The sequence below is a fragment of the Heloderma suspectum genome, chromosome 12, assembly GCF_057233095.1.
Source record: "Heloderma suspectum isolate Gila_16-S chromosome 12, 16-S_ref, whole genome shotgun sequence".
Taxonomy (NCBI): domain Eukaryota; kingdom Metazoa; phylum Chordata; class Lepidosauria; order Squamata; family Helodermatidae; genus Heloderma; species Heloderma suspectum.
This window is the reverse complement of record NC_139469.1, coordinates 18,890,728-18,915,096: the sequence shown is the minus strand read 5'-3', so window position 1 is coordinate 18,915,096 and position 24,369 is coordinate 18,890,728. Positions and strand designations below refer to the sequence as shown.

The following is a 24,369-nucleotide window of genomic DNA, read 5'->3' as shown; positions in this document are numbered from 1 at the left end:
TTCCAGAGGGCTGATGTTTTCCTGGCCTGCCTTTGAGTTTGTCCCTTGGTTCTGACTTTTGGCTAGTTTCCCAACTCTGCTTCCTGGTTTGTCCTCTAATCCTTTGGCTCCAACTTCTGGCTTGTCTCACTGCTCCTGGTTCCCTGCTGTTACCTCGGCCCAGCTGAGATTAGTTTGGTTAAGTCTCCACATTACATGGCATGAAATAGTAGTATGAAACCTGACCTGTGAAACATCCTGTCGGTTGATTGTAGCTTTTGTAGTCAAACCCCAGGCAAAATCAGCTGGCTTGCTTTCCCTTGAAAAGAGCTCCCCAATCACAGCAATCGACTGTGGAAAGTTGAGCTAATAGGAAGAGAGAAGGCAGCAATTTACTTTAGTCATATCCCTTATTCCAGCTTAACAGAAGGCATTCCGATTCATTTTGCACAACTTTGCGGGCTGCTTCACACATGGCATTTTTTTTTAGGTGTATAGCTGAAGCCATGGGGTTAGACTTGCATGCAATACCACCCCAAAACGACGCTAGAAAACCTAGGGTTGGATGCAGATTTAGTTCCACTTAGAGTAGACCCACTGAAATCAATGGGACTTAATGCTGGTCATGACTAAAGTTCCAAGTTCCACTGAAAGTTGATTTCAGTGAGTCTCCTCTAAGTATGGGTGCGGCAATACTTTGCACAATAACAATCCAAGTGAAGCAAACCTCAAAACTTGTTAGAGCAACTAGGGAGAAATCCTATCACCGCTAGTCAGCAGCTAGACGGCCATAGGATATGTGGTTTTCCGGGAACTGACCTCGGAGCCCACACCGCGAGGTCAGTTCCCGGAGAACCGACCTTCCCCCCCTTGCAGGCAGCGTGGAATGGCTCTGAGCCCCATGCTCGGAAGAGGAGCGCGGAGCAGCCCAAACGGGGCATTCCAGGGGGCATTCCAGGATGAGGAAGGTGGAAATGCTGGTATGACACATCTTATGTGTCGTCCAGCATCCTCCTCCCCCGCTCTGCCTTCCGGCAGCTAGACAGCTGAAATCGGCTGTCTAGCCGCAAATGTAGGGCAGGAAAAATGTGGAGGGAAAAGCTTCTCCTGCTCTGTATTGGATAGGTGGCCGCCTCCGAATTCGGAGGCGGCCACCTATCCCCATAGGATTGCACCCCTAATCAGTGAAGCACCCCAAAGATCTGTAATGTGTGTCCCATTTCAACAAAAATGCAGCTTTCCATCACAGGCAACTATAAAAAAAACTATTTCAAGAATATAGACATCAAACAGTATACCGCAGTATTTAAAAACTTTTAAAAAGGCATAAAAGCTATCAGATTAAAATCACCAGTACAGGAACATACAGTGATACTAACGTTATCAAGTCTATATAGAAATATATTTAAGAACAATTCTTAGAAGAGTCTCCCTACTAGCTTAAAGTTTTTATGAGACAAAGGAGACTTCACGTCTTTATTACAGGGTTTTATACCCTGCCCTTCAAATCAATTCCAAGTTTCCCCAAATCCCTAGCTGTACAAAATAATTGAAATAAAATGAAAAATGTCTCTTCATTGAGGCAACTATAAAATCAAGAGTAGGTAAATAAGACTGCAATTCTAGACCTGCTTACCTGGCAGTAAGCCCCAGTGAACTCAATAAGAATTGCTTTTGAGTAGATTATGTACAGCAGGGGTGTTGAACCTCTTTTAGCTTGAGGGCCACATTCAGTTTCAGAGAAGCTCCTGGCGGCTGCATTCCAGTGGTGGGTGGGGCCAAAGGCAAAAAGGGGCAGGACCAAAATACCAAGAGCACCAGCATATTTTAGCCTGAAGTTCTTACTGCCAGTAATTAAGCCTTAGGAGAGGCTTAATTAAGCCTTAGGAGAGGCTTAACCTTTTAGAATGGGGGAAAAGTATGGAAAAACTGGGAAACCACCAAACAATTGGTGGTTGGGGAAAGGGGGCTGGGACCAGGGGAAGGATGTGGGGTCTTTTAGGGAACTACAGAGGGCCATATTGGGAACTGTGTACCCCTAATGCATAGGATTGCTGTTCCGGCAACGTTTGAGGTTCAACTCACTGGGCTGGTAGAGAATTGGTGCTGCCTCCATTTTTTTCTTGCTTATGCACTATATACCGGTAAAGATGAATTCAGAACAGGGTGAGTTCAGAATAGAAGCTCTCACAGTTGTTTGCAAATCCATGCCATGTTACAAGCTGTTCCCAGGTCCCTCTGAATTCAGGTCTGGTTTGTACTAGCCAGACCTTCCTGCCAGTTCCTTTCCATCTCTCCCTAGATATAGGAGAGATCTTGTAGGTCTCATCTGCCTGCATGTTCCTGAGCATGCTCAGGAGCATCATTTTCTGCCAGCGTGCACAGGAGCTGCTATTTACTATGCCTCCCAATTCAATTCATAGAATAGTAGGGTTGGAAGGGTCCTATAAGGCCGTCGAGTCCAGGCCCCTGCTCAATGCATCCCTGACAGATGGCTGTCCAGCTTCATCTTGAAGGCCTCCAGTGTGGGAGAGCCCACCACCTCCCTAGGTCATCAGTTCCATTGCCGTATTGATCTAACAGGACGTTTTTCCTGATGTTCAGCCGGAATCTGGCTTCCTGTAACTGGAGCCCATTATTCCATGTCCTGCACCCTGGGATCATCAAGAAGAGACCCTGGCCTTCCTCTCTGTGACTAGGGATGTACGAATCCCTTATCTGGCTCTGCACAGGGGCATCCGCGGTGGGGGGGAGGTGCTCCGTCCCTCCCCCTGGAATCCTCGATGGGGGGGGGAGGCGCTCCGTCCCTCCCACCGGAATCCTGCCCAGCCGGCTCTGCTCCACGGCCAAGCCGTGGAGCCGCTGGCCGGCTCCGGCCGCCTGCAGCCAGACATCAGGCCGCTGGGCAGCCCTGCAGGGATGCAAATGGCGGCTGTCATAGCCGCCGCCATTTGCGTCCCTGTATTGAGCCATAATAGGCTATGTAAATATTTATGTAGCTTATCACAGCCTTGGGAAAAAAAACCCAGCGTACGCAAATGGCGGTAGCCACCGCCATTTGCATATGCTGGGTTTCCCCCCCCCCTTCCGTGATAGGCTACGTAAAATGGCGCCCCTGCGTTAGCCGTGATAGGCTACGTAAGTATTCACATAGCCAATCATGGCTAGGAAGAGGAGGAAGCGAATGGCAGCCAGGACGGCTGCCATTCGCAAAGCAGCGCGGACGGGAGCAGGTAAGTGCTCATTTGGCGCGCCTTTCGTGGGGTGGGGGCGGTGGGGACTTCGTCCCGCGTGCCTTTTGTGGGTTGGGGGGGTGAGGGCTTCGTTCCGTGATGGATTTCGGGGGGCTGAATGCACTGGCATTCAGCCTCGCTGAGATCCGTCGCAGAATTCTCTGACATCCCTATCTGTGACAGCCTTTCAAGTCCTTGAAGAGCGCTATCCTATCTCCCCTCAGTCTTCTCTTCTCAAGGCTAAACATGCCCAGTTCTTTCAGTCTCTCCTTGTAGGGCTTTGTCTCCAGTCCCTTTGTTCATCTTTGTTGCCCTCCTCTGAACCCTCTCCAGTTTGCCTGCATCCTTCTTAAAGTGTGGTGCCCAGAACTGGACACTTTGTTGGACAAGTGGAAAATGGAGATATTGCTGAGGCCAATTTTAGATGAGAGTTCATTAAACTCAACTGCAAATCACTAGATCTTGTGGCATATGTACACAACAAATTTTCAGTAGTTCATATTTTCAGGATTTCCTCCCAAGAGACCTGAGAGCATTGTCATGAGTGCTGAGATTTCCTGTTAGAGATCTTTTGCCCTTTCATAAAAATTCAGTTCATTTTCAATGCACTGACCATGACAGGACTGTAGATTAGGATGCATAAACAAAGTCTTTACTCTTGACCCTAATGAAAAATTGATGCAAATGAAACTAAGGGAGCCAGAAACATATACTGAAAGAACTCTTAAATTATTTGACAAAACCCTGAAAAATGAGAGGGAAAGACACAGTCAAGGAGAGAAGATGCAATCTCTTCTGTAAAGTTAGATAGGAAGTACCTGAAATGAATGGGTCATATCCATTTGTACAAGACATTGGGAATCAGCCACACTAGATTTGTTATGGAACTTGCCCAGGAAGCTAAGTACCTCTTTCCCATCAGTTTTTAGGTTCACTCCGACTTCACTTCTGGCCTGTGGGTTGATATTTTGAGTTTTTAGAATTCCCAAATCAGCAAAGTAGCACTTACATCTGAATCTGGAGACACTACACAGAGCTAACGCATTACAACTCAAACCAAAACAAGGGCAGTTGAGCATCCTTGGGCATCTGCCAAGGCCTGGTCCATTGCCACCTTGAGGAACCTCCTGGTTAGGGTGGCCATGTGTCCTCCTTTACAGGACACACCTCCTCTGTTTGAAGGCATCTCACTTTGAAGGAAGAATATCTGGTCCAGGTGCAGTCTAAAGATGAAAAACCTCAAGAAGGGAGAACCCTAACCCTTTCCTTCTTTTCCTTCTGATAGAGTAAAGCAGAGGCTTAAAAAAAAACAAAAAACTTTATTCTACGTGGATGGATTTGGTTACAACCTCACAAATGCCTTATTCTTGCTGGTACCCATTATGTAAGATGCCATTTGGTCTGGTTACTTTACAACTCTGACTGTGCCTCACTTACAGAAATCATTTGCAGCATTGCATCTATAATGCATGCCCTCTGCCTTCCGGGAAGGAAGATTTGACAATACCCCAGTCCATCAGAGAGCTTTGGCTATTGGGCGGTATAGAAATAAATAAATAAATGAATGAATGAATGAATGAATGAAATAAAATATCTGTGGGTCTGGGGAGGTTGAGGATGTCTCTCATTACTTACTAAGATGCTCTCTCTATGACCATCCTAGGCATAAATTTCTTGCCATTATTTTCCAGAGCCTCCTAAATAGAACACCTTTAGAACAGATATGTGTCCTTCTTTCTGGCACTGATGCTTTTACCACTGCCCAGATAGCAAAATTTGCCTTGGCAGCACATGCCAAAGCCCAAACAGCCTACTAGGGATGATTCTGTTGGATATATGAATTTATGTATGTACAAATATGTGACTGGACTGTACTGCTTTTTTCTTTCTCTCTTTCTCTCTCTTTTTTTAAATGTACAATGTGGTGGCCTATGGCTTTAAGCAATAAAGTATCATATCAAGAAGGGAGAAGAGGGGCCTTGAAGCTGCCCATCAGCACCGTTAACACCTGGAGAGCAGACTGAGCCAGACACATGGCTTGCTGTCTTCCCCACTACGGGGAGATGTATTCTATTTCCATTTAAATTACAGTAACGATATCCAGATTTGTGACTCTACATACATACCTATGTGCCAATGTGGTGTGGTGGTTAAAGTGTTTGACTGGGACTCAGGAGACCTGGGTTCTAGTCCCCACTCAGCCATGAAGCTCACTGGGTGACTTTGGGCCAGTCACTCACTCTCTGCCTAACCTACCTCACAGGGTTGTTGTGAGGATAAAATAGAGAGGAGGAGGACCATGTATCTGCCTTGGGTTCCTTGTAAGAGGAAAAAAGATGGGATATAAATGTAATAATAAATAAAAAAATACATGGAAGAAACATTAACAATCTCAGATATGCAGATGATACCACTTTGATGGCTGAAAGCAAGGAGGAGCTGAGGAACCTCATGACGAAGGTGAAAGAAGAAAGTGCAAAAACTGGATTGCAGTTAAACCTCAAAAAAACCAAGATTATGGCAACCAACTTGATTGAGAACTGGCAAATAGAGGGAGAAAATGTGGAGGCAGTGGCAGACTTCGTATTTCCAGGCACAAAGATTACTGCAGAGTGCAGACGCTGACTGCAGCCAGGAAATCAGAAGACGTTTACTTCTTGGGAGGACAGCAATGACCAATCTTGATAAAATAGTTAAGAGCAGAGACATCACACTGACAACAAAGGTCCGCATAGTTAAAGCAATGGTATTCCCCGTAGTAACCTATGGCTGCGAGAGCTGGACCATAAGGAAGGCTGAGCGAGGGAAGATAGATGCTTTTGAACTGAGGTGCTGGAGGAAAATTCTGAGAGTGCCTTGGACTGCAAGAAGATCAAGCCAGTCCATACTCCAGGAAATAAAGCCAGACTGCTCACTTGAGGGAAGGATATTAAAGGCAAAACTGAAGTACTTTGGCCACATCATGAGAAGACAGGACACCCTGGAGAAGATGCTGATGCTAGGGAAAGTGGAAGGCAAAAGGAAGAGGGGCTGACCAAGGGCAAGATGGATGGATGGATGGATGGATGGATGGATGATATTCTGGAGGTGATGGACTCGAGCTTGGGGGAGCTGGGGGTGGCGATGGCTGACAGGAAGCTCTGGCATGGGCTGGCCCATGAAGTCACGAAGAGTCAGAAGCTACTGAATGAATAAACAACAACAACATATACATAAGAAATGACATGCTGAATCAGCATTCTGTTCTCACAGTGGCCAAGTAGGACACGAATGCAATAGCACCCTCTCATCCATGTTCTCCAGCAACTGGTGTACATAGACATGCTGCCTCCAATCCTGGGGGTAGCATTTAGCCATCAGGACTAGTAGACACTGATAGCCTTATTTCCATGAATTTGTCCAATCCCCTTTCAAAGCCATCCAAAGTGGTGGCCATCACTACATCTTGTGGAACTGAATGCCATTGTTCACCTATGCACCATGCAAACGTAATGCAAATATGTGTCCTCTTTTGTCCTCTTCTTTGGTGAGGCCAAAATGGCCCACCTTCTCTTGGTCCTTCTGCTCCTCCTTGCCATTGCTGTCTGTTCACCTGCCTTTTCTGAGCATGCAAGCTATGACCAAATTGAGGTGATGGAGCACCATGCTTTCCCTTCTGGATAGTTGAACAAATTGGGCCCTGAAGCAGAAGGCAAGCAAATTGGCAGTGATGACAATGTAGAGGAGGAGGAGGATGGCCCACCAAGGCCATCTTGGCTGAGAACTCCCCAAAGACTGGCCCTGGCACCATGGGTAAGGAAATCTAAGCTCAGGGCCATAGGCAGAGTGGGACCAACAGGTGCACAATCCCATCTGGAGCACTTGGTACATAGCACATTGTCTCCTGATCACCTCCTGATCAAACTTACTTACATGGCTGAGAGTTCGAGTAACAGTACATACTTCGATGTTTTGGGGAAAGCTCTTGCTGTTGTATGGATGAGCCAATCCAGCACAGATCTGGAAACAAAGCGTGAGGAGAGGAAAGGTGCAAAGATGAGTTGTGTACAACGTATTTCTTATCTATGTCATAATTTCATTATCTACATCACAGGAAAACCTGTAAAATGTCCACTCACGTGTGGATTTTCAGCTTGATAGCTGAGTGTGAGAGTCTGAACAGACTCATCCAGTCCATTTATCAGAACTTTGGTTTCCAAGAAGTAATGCTTCTCCTTCTTGTTCACGGTAAAGGTTTCGTGGAGAAGGAAGCTTTGCGGAATGGGCAGCTTAAATGGATGCCTAAGATGGAAATAAAAGAAGCGAGGGTCTTTGGTTGAAACAGAGAAGATGGGGGCGGGGTGACACTTGATTCTTACTTGCCTTTGGCTCAGACTGCTACAATAGCCTTCCCCAACCTCGTGCCCTCTAAGTGTGTGGAACTGCAAGTCCCATCATCCCCAGTCACTGCAGCCAATGGCCAGGATGACTTAGGATGTTGGGAGTTGTAGTCTGACACCCCTGGAGAGCACCAGGTTGGGAAAGGGTGTATGCAGCATAAAATAGACTGGACATTATCAGGTCATATTGATAACTCAGTTAATAAAGAGCATCAGAGTCTAATTTGGAATATTTTAAACAGTAAACTTTTTTGGATGCCTCTAAGTCAGTGCCCTCAGCCAGCTGCTGGGGGCCCTTCCCCACTAGGCCCTGCCAGCACTGAAGCCTTTCCCCAGCCCTCCATGATGGGCAGCTGGGCCTGCTGGCCTGGCGTTCATTTAAGATTTCCCACAATGCCTCAGAGTGACACAGGGTTGGATGCTCTGGGGCATTGTGGGAAATTAAAATGGCACCACCCAGTCACTTTTAGAATGCAACTGTTCCTGCTACTACTAGGTAAGCCAGAGAAGGAGGTACAGGGATGGGTGAACAAATGATGCTTGAGGTCTTCAAGATTCTCTGATCACCACCTTGCCACTCATCTCTCCTTGATTTGCACTTGCATTTGTGATTACTCTTCATTTTGTGTGAATGGGAAAATTGCACAAAACGAACAGCTATCAAACGTGGATGTTGTGCTAAAAACTCCAAGTTTGCACAAATTTTCCGCACAGACTAAAGTGTGGGTGATTTAAACATTGCACATTTTGAGAAAGTTGCACATTTTTCAAGTACACATTTTGCAAACACAAGTTTGATAATTAAAAAAAAACATTTTCAGAGAAGATGCACTCCCATTTCTGGGATTGTGAACGGGCCATTTTTGGGTGATTTGCAAACTGAAACAAAATTCTCATACATCTCTAGGGAAGTATTGATGTAAGAGGGAGCCCACGAGAAGACACGTTGCCCATGATTTGATTTGGCTTTGGTAGGGGCATACAGATATTGCCTCACCCATGCATACACAAAATGCAGCCAGGTTTGTTCATTTTTGACTGCATCTAGATATTTGTATCATTTATTCTCTGAAAGTAAGTACAATAGGGGGAGAAGAGACTGCTGTGCAGGAGCATGTACCATTTCAGCCTGATGTTTTGTGATGGAACTCAGTTTTCAGGGTTCTGCTATGGATCAGATCTGCAGCAGGGGTCAGGTTAGGTCAAGTTTCTCAGGGAGCAAGTCAGTAAGCCATCAGCACCATGGAAAGCTCTGAGTGGTGCTGGGGCTGGAAGCTAGACAGGGTTGTCTGTATGTTGCTCCAACAAGGAGCCGGGAAAGACTGAGGTTTAAATAAGTGTTTCAGAGTTTAGGCTAGCTGGTCCCACCTTCTAACTGAGGCTTTGTCTCTCAAAGGGGTCTGGTCTGTTTTAGCAATCTCAGGCTGCAACAGTGTGGGAATGGCTGTGGCACGCAAATGTTTCGGAGTTCTTGGAAAGTGAAGATAGTAATGCAGCCTCTGGATATAGGGGAGCTAGTGCCTGGGGTCTTTCTGGAGAACTTGGTCCTGGGAAGGTCAAAGCCTCATGATGCCTTTCTGTAATCAGGTCTTTCCTCTGAACCATTAACTCTGGAGCCTCTTCCTCTGAGGACAAGGAGATGGAATCATCTGAGGACAAGGGTTCAGGGTCCTGGCTCATGACAGAGCCTGCGTTGGATTTCTTCATAGATGGCCACATATATTGCATTCACTAGAACGTATGTCTGAATTTCTATTGACATAACTGCATGAAATGAAAGGGTTGAGGGAAGAGGAATTAAGAGTACCTGAACTGGACGGTTCCACGTTTTTGGTAGAGCATTTTTTCCTTCCTCACTTCTTCGATCTGTGCCTCAAGCTGCAGCACAAGAGGCAGGCTCTTGTGGTCTGTCCACAGAACCCACATGGAAACATTGGTCTTTGGAGGCTGTGGACAAACCAGATGTCCTAATCATATTGCGAACACAGAGGAAAAGAGGATGTGGGACTTTTTGAGCAGCATCCAACCGTGCGTCACGCTTGCATAACCCATCGTCCAAGCTGCTGCACATTCCGCTTCTTCACCCGGTTGCACATTACGCTTGCACAACAGGTAACATGCAGCTGCTTGCACAACAGAAAGATTCGGCAGAGCTCTGCTAGTGGTATTTGAGTTTACAGAATGATGCCATTGGATACTGCCCATTGCATACAGGGAAGAGGGGATTGGAAAAAAAGAAATACAAGCCATGCCACCCACCTAGAAATGATAAAGCAACTGTTCTGGAAGAAGGGAAATTCTGCAAAATCCATTCAAACCTGACCCTGTTTAGGCTTAACCTGTCTATGGGAGCCTTTTCTAACTTGTTGCCCACCAGTTGCTCTGGAGGGCACCAGACTGGGGAAGGCTGATCTATGGATTCATTTTCTGTAATATAGACCACCTTTCAGCCATAATGGTTCCCAAGATAGTTTCCTTGAATTCTTTTGGTTTTTTAAAATTATAATCTCAAGACCAATAGGCAAATGGTCTAACCTGACAAAGGCAGGAACTATCAATCAATCAATAAAAAGAAAGAAAGAAAGAAAAAAGCTTTGAGTGACAGAATAAGCCAAACTGCAAAATAACTTGTGCCATCTATTTGCAGAAGGTACAGTGAGAAATGGAAGGTTTCATCCCTTCTGAAAAGAGAGAAGAGACTGTGCCAGCAATGTCAGGTCTGGGACATGAGCAGCAGCTGTCCTCGACTAGAACACCAGGACCAGGGGTGATGGAGGTGGGAGGAGAAACACAGCTCCTTGGGCAAGGGTCAGACACTGGCGAGGCGTGGCAGGGCCAGAGGCAAGAGCATGGTCCAAAGCAGGCTAAGGTCAGTTACTGGCAGGGTGCTGCAGGGGCAGAGGCGTTGTCAGGTCCAGACAAGGGCTGAGTATCAGCAAAGGTCAGGAACAAGAGGCAAGAACATGATGTTGCCACCACAAAGACTTGTGTTGCTTACAGGGGAGAGGAAGCTCTTTATAGGGCTTCCTGAGGCTCCCAGCTGGTCTGCATTAGAGGACTTGTGAGCACCTGCAGGCCCAGAGCTAAATCCTGCAAGTACCGCAGTGTGGACCAGGCTGCCTTCTATATCTGGCCACCGGGTGGAACTGCAGAGCTTTCCAGGTCAAGCAGATCCCTACAAGCAGAACCTCCAGTGTTAGGGAATTTCAAAGGAGAGGGGCAAACACAGATAAGGCCATGCTCCTTATCGAGGAGTGTATACACTTGCTTAATATTGATCTAACTGCCTTTATCACAGCATTCTCTAACCCTAGCCATGCTGGCTGGGGATGGTGGAACTTGTAGTCCAATACAGCTGGATGTTGCCAGGTTGGGGAAGTGCCCTTCTTAGTTGCCTCCCTCCATTAACTAAAAAGTTCCAACCATCATAGTCAACGTATAAAATATAATCATTTTACCTTCTCCAGGTGGAAGTAAGCCGCTGTTACATTAAATTCTTGCTTTGCAGACTTGATCGTGAAGTGGACAAGCTTGGTCTGTTCATTGTTTTCCAGGTGAAGCTCATTCTTTATGGGCTGGTTCCACAAAGATGCCACTTCACTCTGGCTGTGCAGGAAACCCTTCTTGAAGTGATTGAGAGTGGATGCCTGAAAAAGATAGACCAATCCATTATTGGTAGGGATGCTGGAGAAATCTGCAATTGAATCAATTGAGTTTGGATTTCTATGAATCCGACCCATGGATTCTGCAGCAGACTGGCTTTTCCCCAGTTCACACGGAATCTGCAGACTGGTTTTTTCCTACTTTCCGGAATTTTCTGCAAATCGATTCATAGAAAAATACGTAAAATAAAAAAAACACAACCTGAAAATGCGCATTTTCCCCATAGGTTAAAGTATGAAAATGCAAATTTGGGGTGGGGGTTGCACATGGGGGGGGGATTTGTGTGTTTTCGCAACAAATGCAAATTTCACAAATTCGGGAAATTAGAAAATGTCCAATCCCATCAATGAGCGGTTGATGGGAAGAAAGGCACCTGACAAACCATGCAACAGGGGCAGAACAGACTTCACAAAATCAGTGCATCCCTAATTATTGGCTACTTTCAGTTCTCTTTTTTTGCTGACAAAAGACAACAGATATAAATTGGAGGCCATGTTCCTTTCGTAGGTGGGCTGAAAGGAAAATAGGGTGGGGCAAAAATACTAAACTGACCAGTGTAGTTTAGCTTAACACTCTTATTGCCAGTAGCTCTCCCACACTGGAGGCCTTCAAGGCGAGGCTGGACAGCCGTCTGTCAGGGATGCTCTGACTTGGATTCCTGCATTGAGCAGGGGGTTGGACTCGATGGCCTTGTAGGCCCCTTCCAGCCCTACTATTCTAGGATTCTATAACTAAGCCTTCAGACCAGCATTTCAATCTTTTAGAATAGGAAAAAAATCTGCATAAAAACCGGGAAAATAAAAAATGATTGGTGGTTGGGGGAAAAGGGCTGGGGGAAAAGGGCTAGGGGAAGAGAGCATGGCCATCTGGGAACATTTTTTTGGGGGGCAGATTTGGCCTTCAGGCCTAATGTTGTGCGCCATTACCCCAGTCGTATAAGTCAAGTTAAACCTTCCTTCACCCCCCCCTCTCTCTCACACACACACACCACCCCTACATACACCACCCAGAATTCTTTCCCACACAGATTTCTATGTTGCCTTTTCACAATATTATCATGTCAACCACTCATGGTCATGGAATCCACAGCAGCAGATGCTGAAAGAGCATTAGGCCAAGACAGCAGTGAAGAGGCCACTAACATGCAGGTAGGTCGTTGCTGGCGTGTGGATCCGAATCCTCCCTTCATTTTCACCGTCTTTATCTTTACAGAAGAGTTCAGCTGCCAGGCCCTTGATGACGAAAGCTTTTCCAGCGGTTAAGTCAACGGTAGCTAAATAAGCGGAACGCTGGGGTTGGTGTAGTTTGTGAGCCACGTACAGGTACAGCCAAGGTGTGTCCATGTTGAACGTCCCTGATAAAGAAGGGAAAACCGTGTATATTTGGAAGTGTTTATTAAGTCGTTCTATAATAGTATGCACTCACTGTTTTACTGTATGTAAAAACCATTTTAGGAACATAAGCACTAGAAGACAGAAGAGAAATTGGTCGATGAATGGATAGATGAATTTGTGCCGGTACTAAAACCACAAGTGTGGTTAAAGACAGAGCATAACCTATTTGATTTTGCAGGGCTCTTTGCCAATGTGTTGGGAGATGTTTTCCCCTTTTTGGAAGCATAGTTTTTAAATGGTTTTATTGTATTTATTAGGCAAGCTGCCTTAGGAGAAAAATTATCTTAAAGGGAGTATATAAATGGTTGAAAGAAAGTTTTCTTAAGAACTATTGTGTTATAGTTTTCCAGAGGGCAGCCATTTTAGTCTATTGCAGAAAGAACAAAGAGTCTTATGGGTTACTTTTAGGACAGACAGATTTATTTTAGTGTAAGCTTTCATGGACTATTGCCTAGATCTGATCTAACTGCATGTGATGAAGTGGGCTATAGCCCATAAAAGCATTGCCAGGATTGATTCTGAGTGTATGGAGATAGCTAGCAGTTCAGATTCAGAAGGGGAACAGCCAGACCCGGGGAGGCATCTTCCCCAGCCAGTTCAGATATAGAGAGGCATGCTTCTCAGGTGGCTAGCACCCAGATGGCTGGGCCTGAAGCCCCCCCCCCCCGTGAGAATCCAGGAGGAGGAGGAGAGTGTGGGGCATGACCTGAGGGATGCTAGACTGCAGCGTAGAGCGAAGCGGGAAAAGTTAGAGGCGGAGCTCAGATGGTCGACCCGGTTGGCAATGCGTGAGGGTTGACATAGGGGAGCATCCCTGGAAAGGAGGGGCCTCCCTCCCTAAGTTATTCTATCCAGCAAGTTCTCATTTCAAACTGCTGGCAACGTCGTGGCTCCCATTTGCATCCCCTGTTGCCATTCCTTTGTAGCCTGAGAGTCTTCAAGGATTTGCATATGTAACGAACCTGTTGATAGTGAATTAAAGGCGTGAGACTGAAGCCTCTGTTCTTGTGTGTGCGCATGAGGAAAGGGGGGGGGCAAGGGAACGTGGCAAGCACATGCCAGAATGAGCTGGTTAATCCTGAGGATGCCATATTCATATAATATCCAAGGAGGCAGGTTACACTGAAAGTGATCTGTAGACAATCCCTTACGTGAATGTTTACAGAGGAAATTAATGGATTGCTTCACAGTGCAATTCCACACATATCTAATCAGAAGTAAGTCCCACTGACGTCAATGGGAGTTATTCCCAGGTAAGTGGGCACAGGATGGCGGCATCAAACTCATACAAGGGCAGAGCAAACCTATGGGGTTAGGGAGAGAATCTGGGGGAGGAACAACCACTTCTTAAGCCCTATTGGCTCGATGAGGCTGGGATGGGGTGGATTCCCCCCCCCCCGCATGAAGGTTTTTCTTTTCTTTCCCTCCCACTGATGCCAATGGGAGGAAAGGTAACTAGGCCAGTTCCTGGACTAGATGGATCCTTGCTCTGATCCAGCACGGCTCTTCTTAAAGTTGAGAAATGGTGTCTTATTGAATCAATGCTGCACAATAATTCCGTGGCCTAGAGGAAACTTGGACCCCAGGTCTCCTAGAATTATGGCAGCTGTTTTACATGTAGATCACGATGGTTCTCAATTGCTGATGGGGAAAATGGCAAATGAAAATCATGAAAATCTGTTTGTTTTTCTTCCAGTCAGGAAAAACTGAAACCTCTAGAAGCTACTTGTCCTCATGGAAGATAAGGCTATCAATGGCTACTAGTTCTGAAGTCTCTATGCTACTTTCAGTATCAGAGGCAGCATGTTGATGTACACCAGTTGCTGGGGAACATGGGTGGGAGGGTGCTATTGCCCTCATATCCCGGTTGTGGGTTTCCTGTGGGCAGCTGGCTGGCCACTGTGTGAACAGAATGCTGGACTAGATAGACCCTTGTCTGATCCAGCAGGGCTCTTCTTATGTTCTTACACTACAACATTTTGTTGCAGATCCTAGCTGGTTTTGTACTGTCAGCAGTCCTGCCCCCTAGACTGTGAGCCAGTCCAGTGCTGGACTAGATGGACCTTTGGTCTGATTCAGCATGGGATTTATGTTCTTACCTTCCCACTTCTTCAGGGGATGCCTTGACATTTCTTTCCACTGCAGCCCAGCCACAAATGGCACATGGTTGTTGTAGTGCACTTTAAAGTTGGTGCTACTTTCTGTGTAGCTCTGGATGGCATGGGAGTGCTGCAGCTGAGTCCTGTAATCCACGTGCTTTTCAGGCATTTGAACCATGAACTGGGGGAGAAATGGGTCGTATTTCATATTACAAACGCCTTTCCTAATATTGGTGCCCATAGGCACCATGCTAAAGACGCCCAGTATTTGACACGGGTGAGCGAATATATTTTTGAATATTCCTCTATATTTAAACCACCATCACCTTTGCATACAGAAAATCTATGTGCGAGGGAGAATATCTATATGACAATCCTCCTACTGCAGTCTGAAGTGGTACAGTCCTGAAAGAGCTGCATGACGTGATTTTGCCGATGGTGCAGCTTGGCTCACTCTGAAGTGAATATCTGAACAAGAGGCATGAACTGGAATTTATTTATTTATTTATTACATTTATATCCCGCCTTTTGTCCTCCTTTAAGGAACCCAAGGCGGCGTACATCATTTTAGCCTCACAACAACAACCCTGTGAGGTAGGGTGGGCTGAGAGTCTGCAACTGGCCCAAAGTCACCCTGTGAGCTTCCATGGCTGAGTGGAGACTAGAACCTGGATCTCCCGGCTCCCAGTCCAACACTCTAGCCACTACACCACACTGGCTCTCCACTGTAATTCTTCTACTAGTAACTTTTGAACTAAAGTAATCCTCAGCAGAAGACTTTTGGCCAATTCTAGAGAGAAAGTAGTGCTGGAAGTTACTTCCCCAGGGCTTCTACTCCAAGAACAGATGTATAAAAGCAGTATGTAGGTGGGGCCAATGGCTTCAGTTCTTCTCGTGCAAATGGCACACACGCACATTGGCAGGAATCACTCTCTTAAAAAGGTATGTAAAAGATCTATTGTTTCTACATATGCTTATAACAGAATAGCAAAGCACTAAGATAATCCCGTCATGAAAATGCAGACAAGAGATAGTAGTTACCAAGACAACTTTTGGTTCTGAACACTGACGTAAAGTTCAAATGAGCTTCATTCTCTCACTGCCTTAATTCAGCATTACACTTCATATTTAAAAAAACAACCATGAAGTCTCCATGGGATAAAACGTCTGCGCTCTTACTGTTTGTATAGAATAACAGAACCAAGTATAAAGTTTAAAAACAACTTGAGATAAATTTCTCACAGAATCCCACACATACAGGGATCCCACAATGATTTCATATTGTATTGATTTTATGACTTTGATTGCTGTACCCCACTTTGGGAGGGCTTCTGCCCTGAAAGGCGGCCAAGAAGTATTTTGAAATTAATTAATTAACTAACCACCATTGCCACCGGACAGTGACAAGTCAAGCCTTGGAATCGGCTTTTGATATTTTAAATCAGAGTGTCACCAATTCAGGTTCGGCGACAGCCCTTCTTGAAAATGCAGCATTTGTCAAGACTGCTTCTCTTACCTCCATGAAATACCTGGCCAAAGTTGGATACGAGTTATTTTTAAATGTCTGACTGAATATCACCCTTTTCTTGTTGTTGATTTCATCCCAGTGTTTTCCATAGTTCACCTCCAGCTGGGACCGCAGCTGAGATGCAGTTTCTTCATGATGCAAATGAACCTGCAGAAAGGCATCTTATATTTTTATTTATTACTGTTATTGTTGTTGATGATGATAATAATAATAACCTACTAGTACTACTGATTGCAAAATATTGCAGTGGTACTACTACTAGTAGTACTACTATTTGCAAAAGATTGCAGTAGTACTACTAGTATTACAATATTACTGCAATATTTTGCAAATGGTAGTACTATTGCAAATAGTATTGCAGTACCAGTGCAATATTTTGTTGCAGATCCCACTTGTAGCAGTACTAGTACTACCACTATGAGTAATGCTACTACAAGTGGGTTCTGCAACAAAAGATTGCAGTGTGGAGTGCTTCTGTTGCAGGTCCCACTTGTTGTATGTAGTAATTACCATTCTTTATATCGCCATCAGAGCGCATGGTGAGATTTTGCAGATCAACAGCAAGGAGATAGGTCTTCATTGTTCTCTCCTCTCAAAGGGACAGAGCCCGTTAAACGCAACCTGGGACTTCCTACCACTTGGAGAATCGGGGAGCTTGAAACGGTATGATAATGCAGAGAAGTCATAGCAAAGATCTGGATCCCGCGACATTCACCAGGATTCACGAGTATATGGGAGAATCCATCACACCCTTTACCTTGTGGTTGTAGGCTAGCGTCTGAGTGCAGTGCAGTTCATGTTCCAGATCCAGTTTGTAGGCATCTTGCAAGCTGTTCTCCACTTTTAACTTCTGGCCCACATTACATTCGTGCTGAAGGTGTTTTGCATCTCCTGCTCCGGGTAAAGCATATGTACACACAGAGAGGAAAATGCCAGCATTACCAAATGGAACAACTCAATTTTCACCGAGTTCAGATGCAACGCATGCTATCAGGGAAGGCTCAGCTCACACCTTGTATTAAGAACATAAGGAGAGCCCTGCTGGATCAGACCAAAGGCCTAAGCTTGGTGCCCTCCAGATGTTTTGGACTACAACTCCCATGAGCTCCAGCTATCATAGCCAATTGTCAGGAAAGCTGGGGTTTGTAGTCCAAAACATCTGGAGGGCACCAGGCTGAGCAAGTCTGGCCTATCTAATCCAACATCCTGTTTGCCACAGCGGCCAACCAGATGACTTTGAGGCCCACAAACAAGGCATGAAAGGAGCAGCTGTTTCCCATAGATCAAGACAATAAACATCACAGTTCACCATCTCCCAGCAGTGGGCGGCCCAAGAAAGGCTTCATTAGTGGGATCTAATAACAGCGAAACAAAAATGGTCCTTCACAATACATACAGTTCAGAAAATCCTGAGTTAAGGGAAATGAAAATACTCAACTAAAGTGGTTTCATATTAAAAAGTGCAAATATTAGAAACATTGCAGTAAAGACATATCACAATATACCAATAACAATCTATATACGCTAGTTTCTATTTGTATACTGTGACACATGTGCCTGTTAGAAAGTTTTTGTTATATTTGCACTTTTTAATATGAAACCATTTTAACTGGGTTTATTCATGTCCCTTATCTCAGGATTTTGTTCAGTAGTGGGATCTACCAGCTACTGCTCTAGCCGAGGGAGAACAATACTCATCCTATTTGGGACCACAGGCCTTGTTTTGGAATATCCTTTGGTTATTCGAATTGGTTTCTGGTTTGTGTGTGTGTGTGTGTGTGTGTGCGCGCAAATGAAGCATAGGCATAAAGGTGTGTATTAGAGGGTGTTTTTGTTCAGTTCAATAGAATAATAGATTACCAAACAATCCATATTCAATTCTCAGGGCATTGGACCAGAAATGTCCTCGGTGTTGCAGAAGACCAATGATGTGAGACCCAAGAACCCCTGGAATGTGGGTTTCTCCTTCCAGAGAATACTGCTTCAGCTTATCATCTGCCTTTTTCTCCAAACACACTATAGAAACAAGAGAAATAATACAAGCCATCAATACCATGCAGCACCTCATTCCCAGGGGACAAATCTGACCAGAGGGCCAAATTGGGAACTCAGGAAGGACATATTTGGCCTGCAGGACTAATATTCTGCATCCCTGATGTAGGGCTGTCAGGATTCCCCTTATGACCTGGGCCCCCTGAGCAACTCCTTAAGGATCTCTTGCCTCCTTAAGAGTCTCACCGTTCCAATAACGTGGGGTTAGGCTGTAGACGTGGGTTGATTGACACTAGACACAGAGTTTAACCATAATGGTTTACTGGTAAATTAAAGCAAGAAAATCACAACTAAGGGTATTTACACAATGGAGCTGAGCAATACAAAAGGCATTAAGATAAAATAAAAGTTTCAAAATTCAAGTTCCTTTACTCTAGCTGTACTTAGACTTCTCCAGGCCGCTTCTTCCTGCTCTCTGTTCCTGCTCTGGTTTCTCTGCTCTTACTGGCTCTCTCGCTCTCTTTATATACCCTCCTCCCTCAAAACCAAAAATACTGTTCCAACACTGAAGAAATGAAACTTAACTGGGGAAATGAAATAGCAAATCAACTGGGGAAATGAAACTACTCCTCTCAGGGATATCTCTCCCAACAAAAAACCCAGGCCTATAAGCTTGACCTTTCCCCCCTTTGCCTCTGTAGCCTGCAAACCTTCTCAAGGGCCCTTAAAAATAATACTCTATGTGTGGCCACTGAAGGGGCATAGCTAGTGGGCACATCAGCATGGCCGTGGCGGGGGGAGAAGTGTTAGTGGGTACCCCCACTTCCCAACCCCCAGGGCATTTAATGAATGTATGAGGAGGTTGTATTTATTCCCCTGATCATAAGCTCTTACATGCAAGGAAAGCTGTATCCTTCAGTAAATTAATCAAGGATATTGAAAATGCCATCTTCTTGCCAGCTTGCTTGGAGATGTTTCCAGAAAGAATGATGGGGTTTCCATGTTTGAGCAGCTTCGCTTCCAGGTGGATTGTGTTCTTTTGCTCCCCAGCCATGGTTTGCAGGCTGGTTCTTCCCTGCAGAAATTACACCCAATAAGTCAGGATGGTGAATCTGTCAATTTCGGATTTGCTTAGCTTCTCATATTCCCAACCACGGGTTTGTTTTGGCCCATTTCCATTGTCCATTAGCAAATTCGGCAAAAAAGCAAAGTCCGCAGGAAGACATGTATGCATTTTCATGCACATTTCTCCTAATATACACATTGTTATATGCACTTTTCCTAAAGCCACACTTTTTGCAAATGATTTTCCCCTAATCTAAGGCATTTTTATCCCCTAATATACATATTTATTTGTGCATGATTCCTTAATGCATGCATTTATGTGCACATTTTTTGCATTGCAAACTGTGCCCCAACATTCTGAAAAGTGTGTTTTTTGTCATGCAAGCACATTCCAATTTGCGTCTAAGTCCAGGAGGTGTGGATTGGGTACATTGCTGTCACGTTCCTTTGTTCTCCCCCTTCACAATCAACACACTTTAGGGTACCAGGCTTCAGGCTCACCACTTTATTAGTTAACGACCAGCTTGCTTACAAATGCAAATTCTAGGAAACTCTCAGACTACAAATGGAAACAGCTGATCCACACAACTACGTATATCAATAGAGGAGCTGAAGTAGAAGTTAGAGAAGCTGCCAGCAGTCTGGGCAAGAACTTCTTGGCCAGACTAGCTTTGCAGGGATGCTCCTCCCTTAGGGTGGCTCCTTCCTACGTTGGCTTTCATGAGTGGCCAACCTGGTGGAGCGTCTGAACTCCACCTCTAGCTTTTCCCGCTTCGCTCTCCGACAGACCCTAGCATCCCTCAAGTCAGGCCCCTCACTCTCCTCCCGCAAAACCTGGGTTCTCATGGTGGAGGAATAGGTGAGCCGTTCAGGCTGAGCCATCTGTAAGACAAGGTCTTGGGAACAGAGTATCGCCGTATCTGGGCTCACTAGGGAGGGTGCCTCTCCCTGTTTTGGCTGTTCCCCTTCTGAATCCGAGCTACTAAACATCTCTACATGCTCAGATTCATTTCTGACAGTTTAAGACAGACCAGATGAATTTCTCCTCTAACCCTACCAACAGGACATCGTTAGTATGTCTTTTGGTAATGACAAGAAATAGTCCTGGGATACATTATGGATCTTATGAAGGACATTTCCTGCTAGAGACCACAACTTTTTTTTCCTGGTGTACATTTCATCAACCTGTTCCTTTCTGTGTACCATAAAATAAATCTTTGGCTCCGAGACCAGGGGAGCAAACTTGCCTTGATGTAATAGACATTGTCATCATCGAGTACCAGTTCCAGATGCCCAACACGTGAGTTTCTAGAGGCTTCAATTTTTCCTGATTGGAATAGAAACAAACATAAATGATTTCATTTGCTATTTTGCCCATCAGCAATTGAGAATCAGTGTGATCTACATGCAAGAGAGACTGACATAGTTCTAGGAGACTTGTGGTCCAAGTTGCCTGTAGGCCATGGAATTATTGTGCAGCATTGGTTAGATAAAACACCGTTTCTCAACTTTAAGAAGAGCCATGCTGGATTAGACCCAGGGTCCATCTAGTCCAGCATTCTGTTCACACAGTGGCCAACCAGCTGCCCATGAGAAACTCACAAGCAGAACAAGAGTGTGACAGCACCTTCCTGCTCATGTTCCCCAGTAACTGGTGTACATAGGCACATTGCCTCTGATACTGGAGGTAGCATACATCCATCAGGAGTATTAATCACTGATAGCCTTATTCTTCATGAGGACTAGTAGCTATTGATTCTCTAAAATGGGAATAATGGATGCGCTCATAGGTATGTTCTCGATTTAACACTTTCTGCAAAATGGCTGAAAGCAGCAGTTCAGCAGGAGATGGGAAATTTCAGTTAGGAACAGAAACAGGCCTTGTGCAAAAATTAGGGGAATGCATTACCCCATGGTGATTTGTTTTTTCTTTTTATGCGAGAATGTGGACATGGCTTTTGCATTAAGAAGGTATCTGGCAACGTATCACCCAAGCTGTGTTATGGAAAAGATGCTGCACAAGTTGAACATGAAAGGCAATTTGGGGATGTTATGGCGAGGAACAGGAAGCACGAGTGACAATGCCAAATGGTGATGTCAAAGGTAGGATTCATGAGCTCTACCCCCTGATGCCTTCCCAGCCCTGGTGCCATCCAGATGTGTTAGACTACAACTCCCATCATCCTCAGCCAGACGGCTGTCCTAATGATTGAAATATGCTCCATATGTGGAGATGGCACCAACCACTCACCAGCGGGAGGGTGAGGGATTTTAACTGGAAACCAAAACCCTTTGGCAAAATCTCCTACCGTTCATTTGGATTTTTTTCTTTGGCTGGATAAATTCAATTCCGAATTCCTTCTGGGGGATATTAAAATGGACATCGAGAACAACATCCCTTTTCAGCTCTGATTTTGGAGTTCCCATAAAGAAATGCAGGCCAGCTTCATTTGGGATCCAGGAACCTTTCTGGGGGATGATGATGACAAAGATAACAACAGCAACAACAAGAGATAAGTGAAACGTGTGCATGTTAGAACAAGCTATGCCACAACTTGGAGGAAGACAGCTCTGTTTGTCTAGAGCAGGGGAACAAAAACTGGGTTGGAGGCTGGATTAGCCCCCCCCAGCTTTCCACAGGCTGATGTCAGTGGGTGGGGCCACTGCCCCCCACCGGCACTTTGGTCAGGGGCCCAGCCCCCCCTGCCTTGCACCTTCCCCCCATTGGAGAGGACACGAAGCAAGCAAAGCTGCCCTAACTGAGGTGCCACCCAGAGGACCACTCCTCCACCCAGGGATTTGGTGGGGAATGTAGTTTATGATGCCAAAATGTTGCCCCGCTCCCACACAAGAGGAAAGTATCAGCAGGCTTGGGGGAACCCCAAGGTTTGCAGAAGTACAACAAAACATTGGAAACTGAACAACAGAGTCCCAAGTTCCCAATGCGGTGCCCGTGGGTGCTACTGTGCCCCATGGGGGCCTCCACGTGTGCCCACAAAGCTTTCTACTCCCTGCCCCCCTTTCAAAATGTTATTGATCAGCTGTTTGGCAGGCAGGAAGAGAAGGAAAGCGTTAAACCTGTTTTATGGTGCAATCCTATGCATGTTTAGACAGAAAAAAGTCCTACAATTCCCAGCATTCCCTAGCCAGTCATGCTGGCTGGGGAATGCTGGGAATTGCAGGACCTTTTTCTGTCTAAACATGCATTGGATTGCACCCTTAATGTATTTTATTGCTGTGAGCTGCCTTGAGAGGGCTTCTGCCATGAAAGGCAGCCAAGAAATATTTTAAATAAGAAATAAAAGTTGCTCCCTAGCCTTTGCCCAATCATATGCCCACACAAATCTTTTCCCATTTCTCCTCTCCTCCTGCCCACTTCCAGGCTCTAGTCACTCTATTTAGCTTCTTGGCCTTGCCCAATTTTTCTTCCTGGCCTTGCCCAATCATCTGTCCACACAAACCTTTCCCCAGTTCCTCTTCTACCCCCTGCCTACTTCCAGGCTCTGGTCTCTCTATTTTTCTTATCCAAACCCTTTGCCTTGTTATTTCCCCCTCACTTCCAGCTTCCAAGTTTGCTCTTTCTCTTTCTCCCCACCTTTACCTCGCTGTTTCTCCCTACTCCTAGCCTTACTCTTTCTTTCCCTATCATTCCTTTCTCTTGCTATTTCCCCCTCCCTCCTAGTCCCAAGCCTTGCTGTTTCTCTCCCTGTCACCCCCTTCTCTTGCCATTTTCCCCTCCCTCTCAGCCCCTGTCCTTGTTCTTTTTTCTCCTTTCCCAGCCCCTTCTCTCATTCTTCTCTGTCTCTCTCTGTGTGTGTCACACTCACAGTGGGGAATGGAGTGGCTGAGTCTGGGGCTTTTAACACTAAAGCCTGCTGAGCCCCACCCAGGACTCAGCTGCAGTACATTAGAGCTCTCTGGTCAGAGCCCTACTCATGAGGAGTCACTTTCTCCTGAGGAGTCCTTCCTTACGAGCAACCAGTCCTTCTCATGGGAGCCCTGCTTGCCTGTCACTTGGGGTGATGATGCTCCTGGGTGGCAGGGGGCTGCTCAGCATCTGCCTTAGAGGCAGACTCTCCTCCCCCTGACAGGGACGGACCTGCAGGCAACTCCACCAAGGGCCCAGGCTCCTTCTGGTCTGGTAACAGTGACTGATCTGAGGTGCCCTCAGTTTCTGGTAGCTCTAGCTTTTCCTCTGAGGATTCCTCCAGTAGGGGCATAATACACATCTAGACTGAAAAACAGGGTCCAAACCTGAGAATTATAATTATATGCAGCTTTCAGTAAGTACTGGTGTAGGTTTCTGTCCCGCTTCTTTAATGTTATGGCAACTTTCACTGGTCCAAAGAATGGGAATATGAAACTGCTGCTCTCATCAGCAGGGTTAGAAACCTCCGAGCACAGTTGCCAGCCAAATGCCTTAGACACTGGTTAAACGGAGAAAAAAAGGGGGGGTGGGGAAGAGATAATTTTGCTTGGTTAATCCAAGAGAACATAATTGTTATTTGTAAGGAAGATGTTATGTGTCCTGCTAAAGCCAGGTCAGGCTCAGTCCTGGGGCAGTCTATGGGGCAAATCCCTATAGCAAGGCCCAAAGGCAGAGGTCGGAAACACAGCATTAACGGTCAGGAAAAGAGGCAGCCCTAAGCAGGGTCTAAGGCAGGGGTGAGTTCCTTTGGGAGGTCCGGAAGCCATTTTAGTCCCCCTGGAACCCTCCATGGGCCACACCTTCTCCTCCTATGGCACTGAAAAATATATCTATCTAAAATGGTGCCCAGAGGCACTACAGAGTACCACAAGGGTCCAAATATGCTTGTTTTTCAAACTAATTGTGTCCCTTTGGTGCTCTGTTGTAGTTACGTAGCACAACAAGTGTCAGAAATACTTTAAAATGGCTGCCCCAGATGCCATTTTGTTTTTTTTAATAAAGCTTTTTTAAAAGAATCTGGGGGGGGGGCACAGGGGCTACGTATTGCCCAACCCTGGTCTAAGGTGAAACTGAGATCAAGCACTTGTGAGCATTCCAAAACAAGGACA

General features: G+C 45.7%; 1 protein-coding gene across 1 annotated transcript; it reads right to left on the bottom strand.

Moving 5' to 3' along the window:
• Positions 1–3,941: 3,941 nt before the first annotated feature.
• LOC146336639 (uncharacterized) lies at positions 3,942–23,552 on the bottom strand. The gene is made up of 13 exons (XM_084817874.1): positions 23,432–23,552; positions 20,580–20,659; positions 19,162–19,342; positions 18,136–18,291; positions 17,033–17,166; positions 16,264–16,422; positions 14,748–14,928; positions 12,397–12,608; positions 11,050–11,238; positions 9,399–9,538; positions 7,331–7,493; positions 7,125–7,211; positions 3,942–3,956 (listed from the first exon to the last, which is right to left on the bottom strand). The coding sequence occupies exons 1-13, from the start codon at positions 23,550–23,552 to the stop codon at positions 3,942–3,944; spliced, it is 1,818 nt and encodes a 605-aa protein (XP_084674000.1).
• Positions 23,553–24,369: the final 817 nt, after the last annotated feature.

What these genes read in the sequence shown, in the direction of transcription:
- LOC146336639 (XM_084817874.1), bottom strand. Translation starts at nt 23,552, where the DNA reads ATGCCCCTACTGGAGGAATCCTCAGAGGAAAAGCTAGAGCTACCAGAA. An exon ending in CAGCAACGACCTACCTGCAT is followed by an intron (nt 11,239 to 12,396) that starts GTTAGTGGCCTC and finishes TATCTTTTTCAG; the next exon opens with GCATCCACTCTCAATCACTT. An exon ending in CGTGGAACCGTCCAGTTCAG is followed by an intron (nt 7,494 to 9,398) that starts GTACTCTTAATT and finishes TTTCCATCTTAG; the next exon opens with GCATCCATTTAAGCTGCCCA.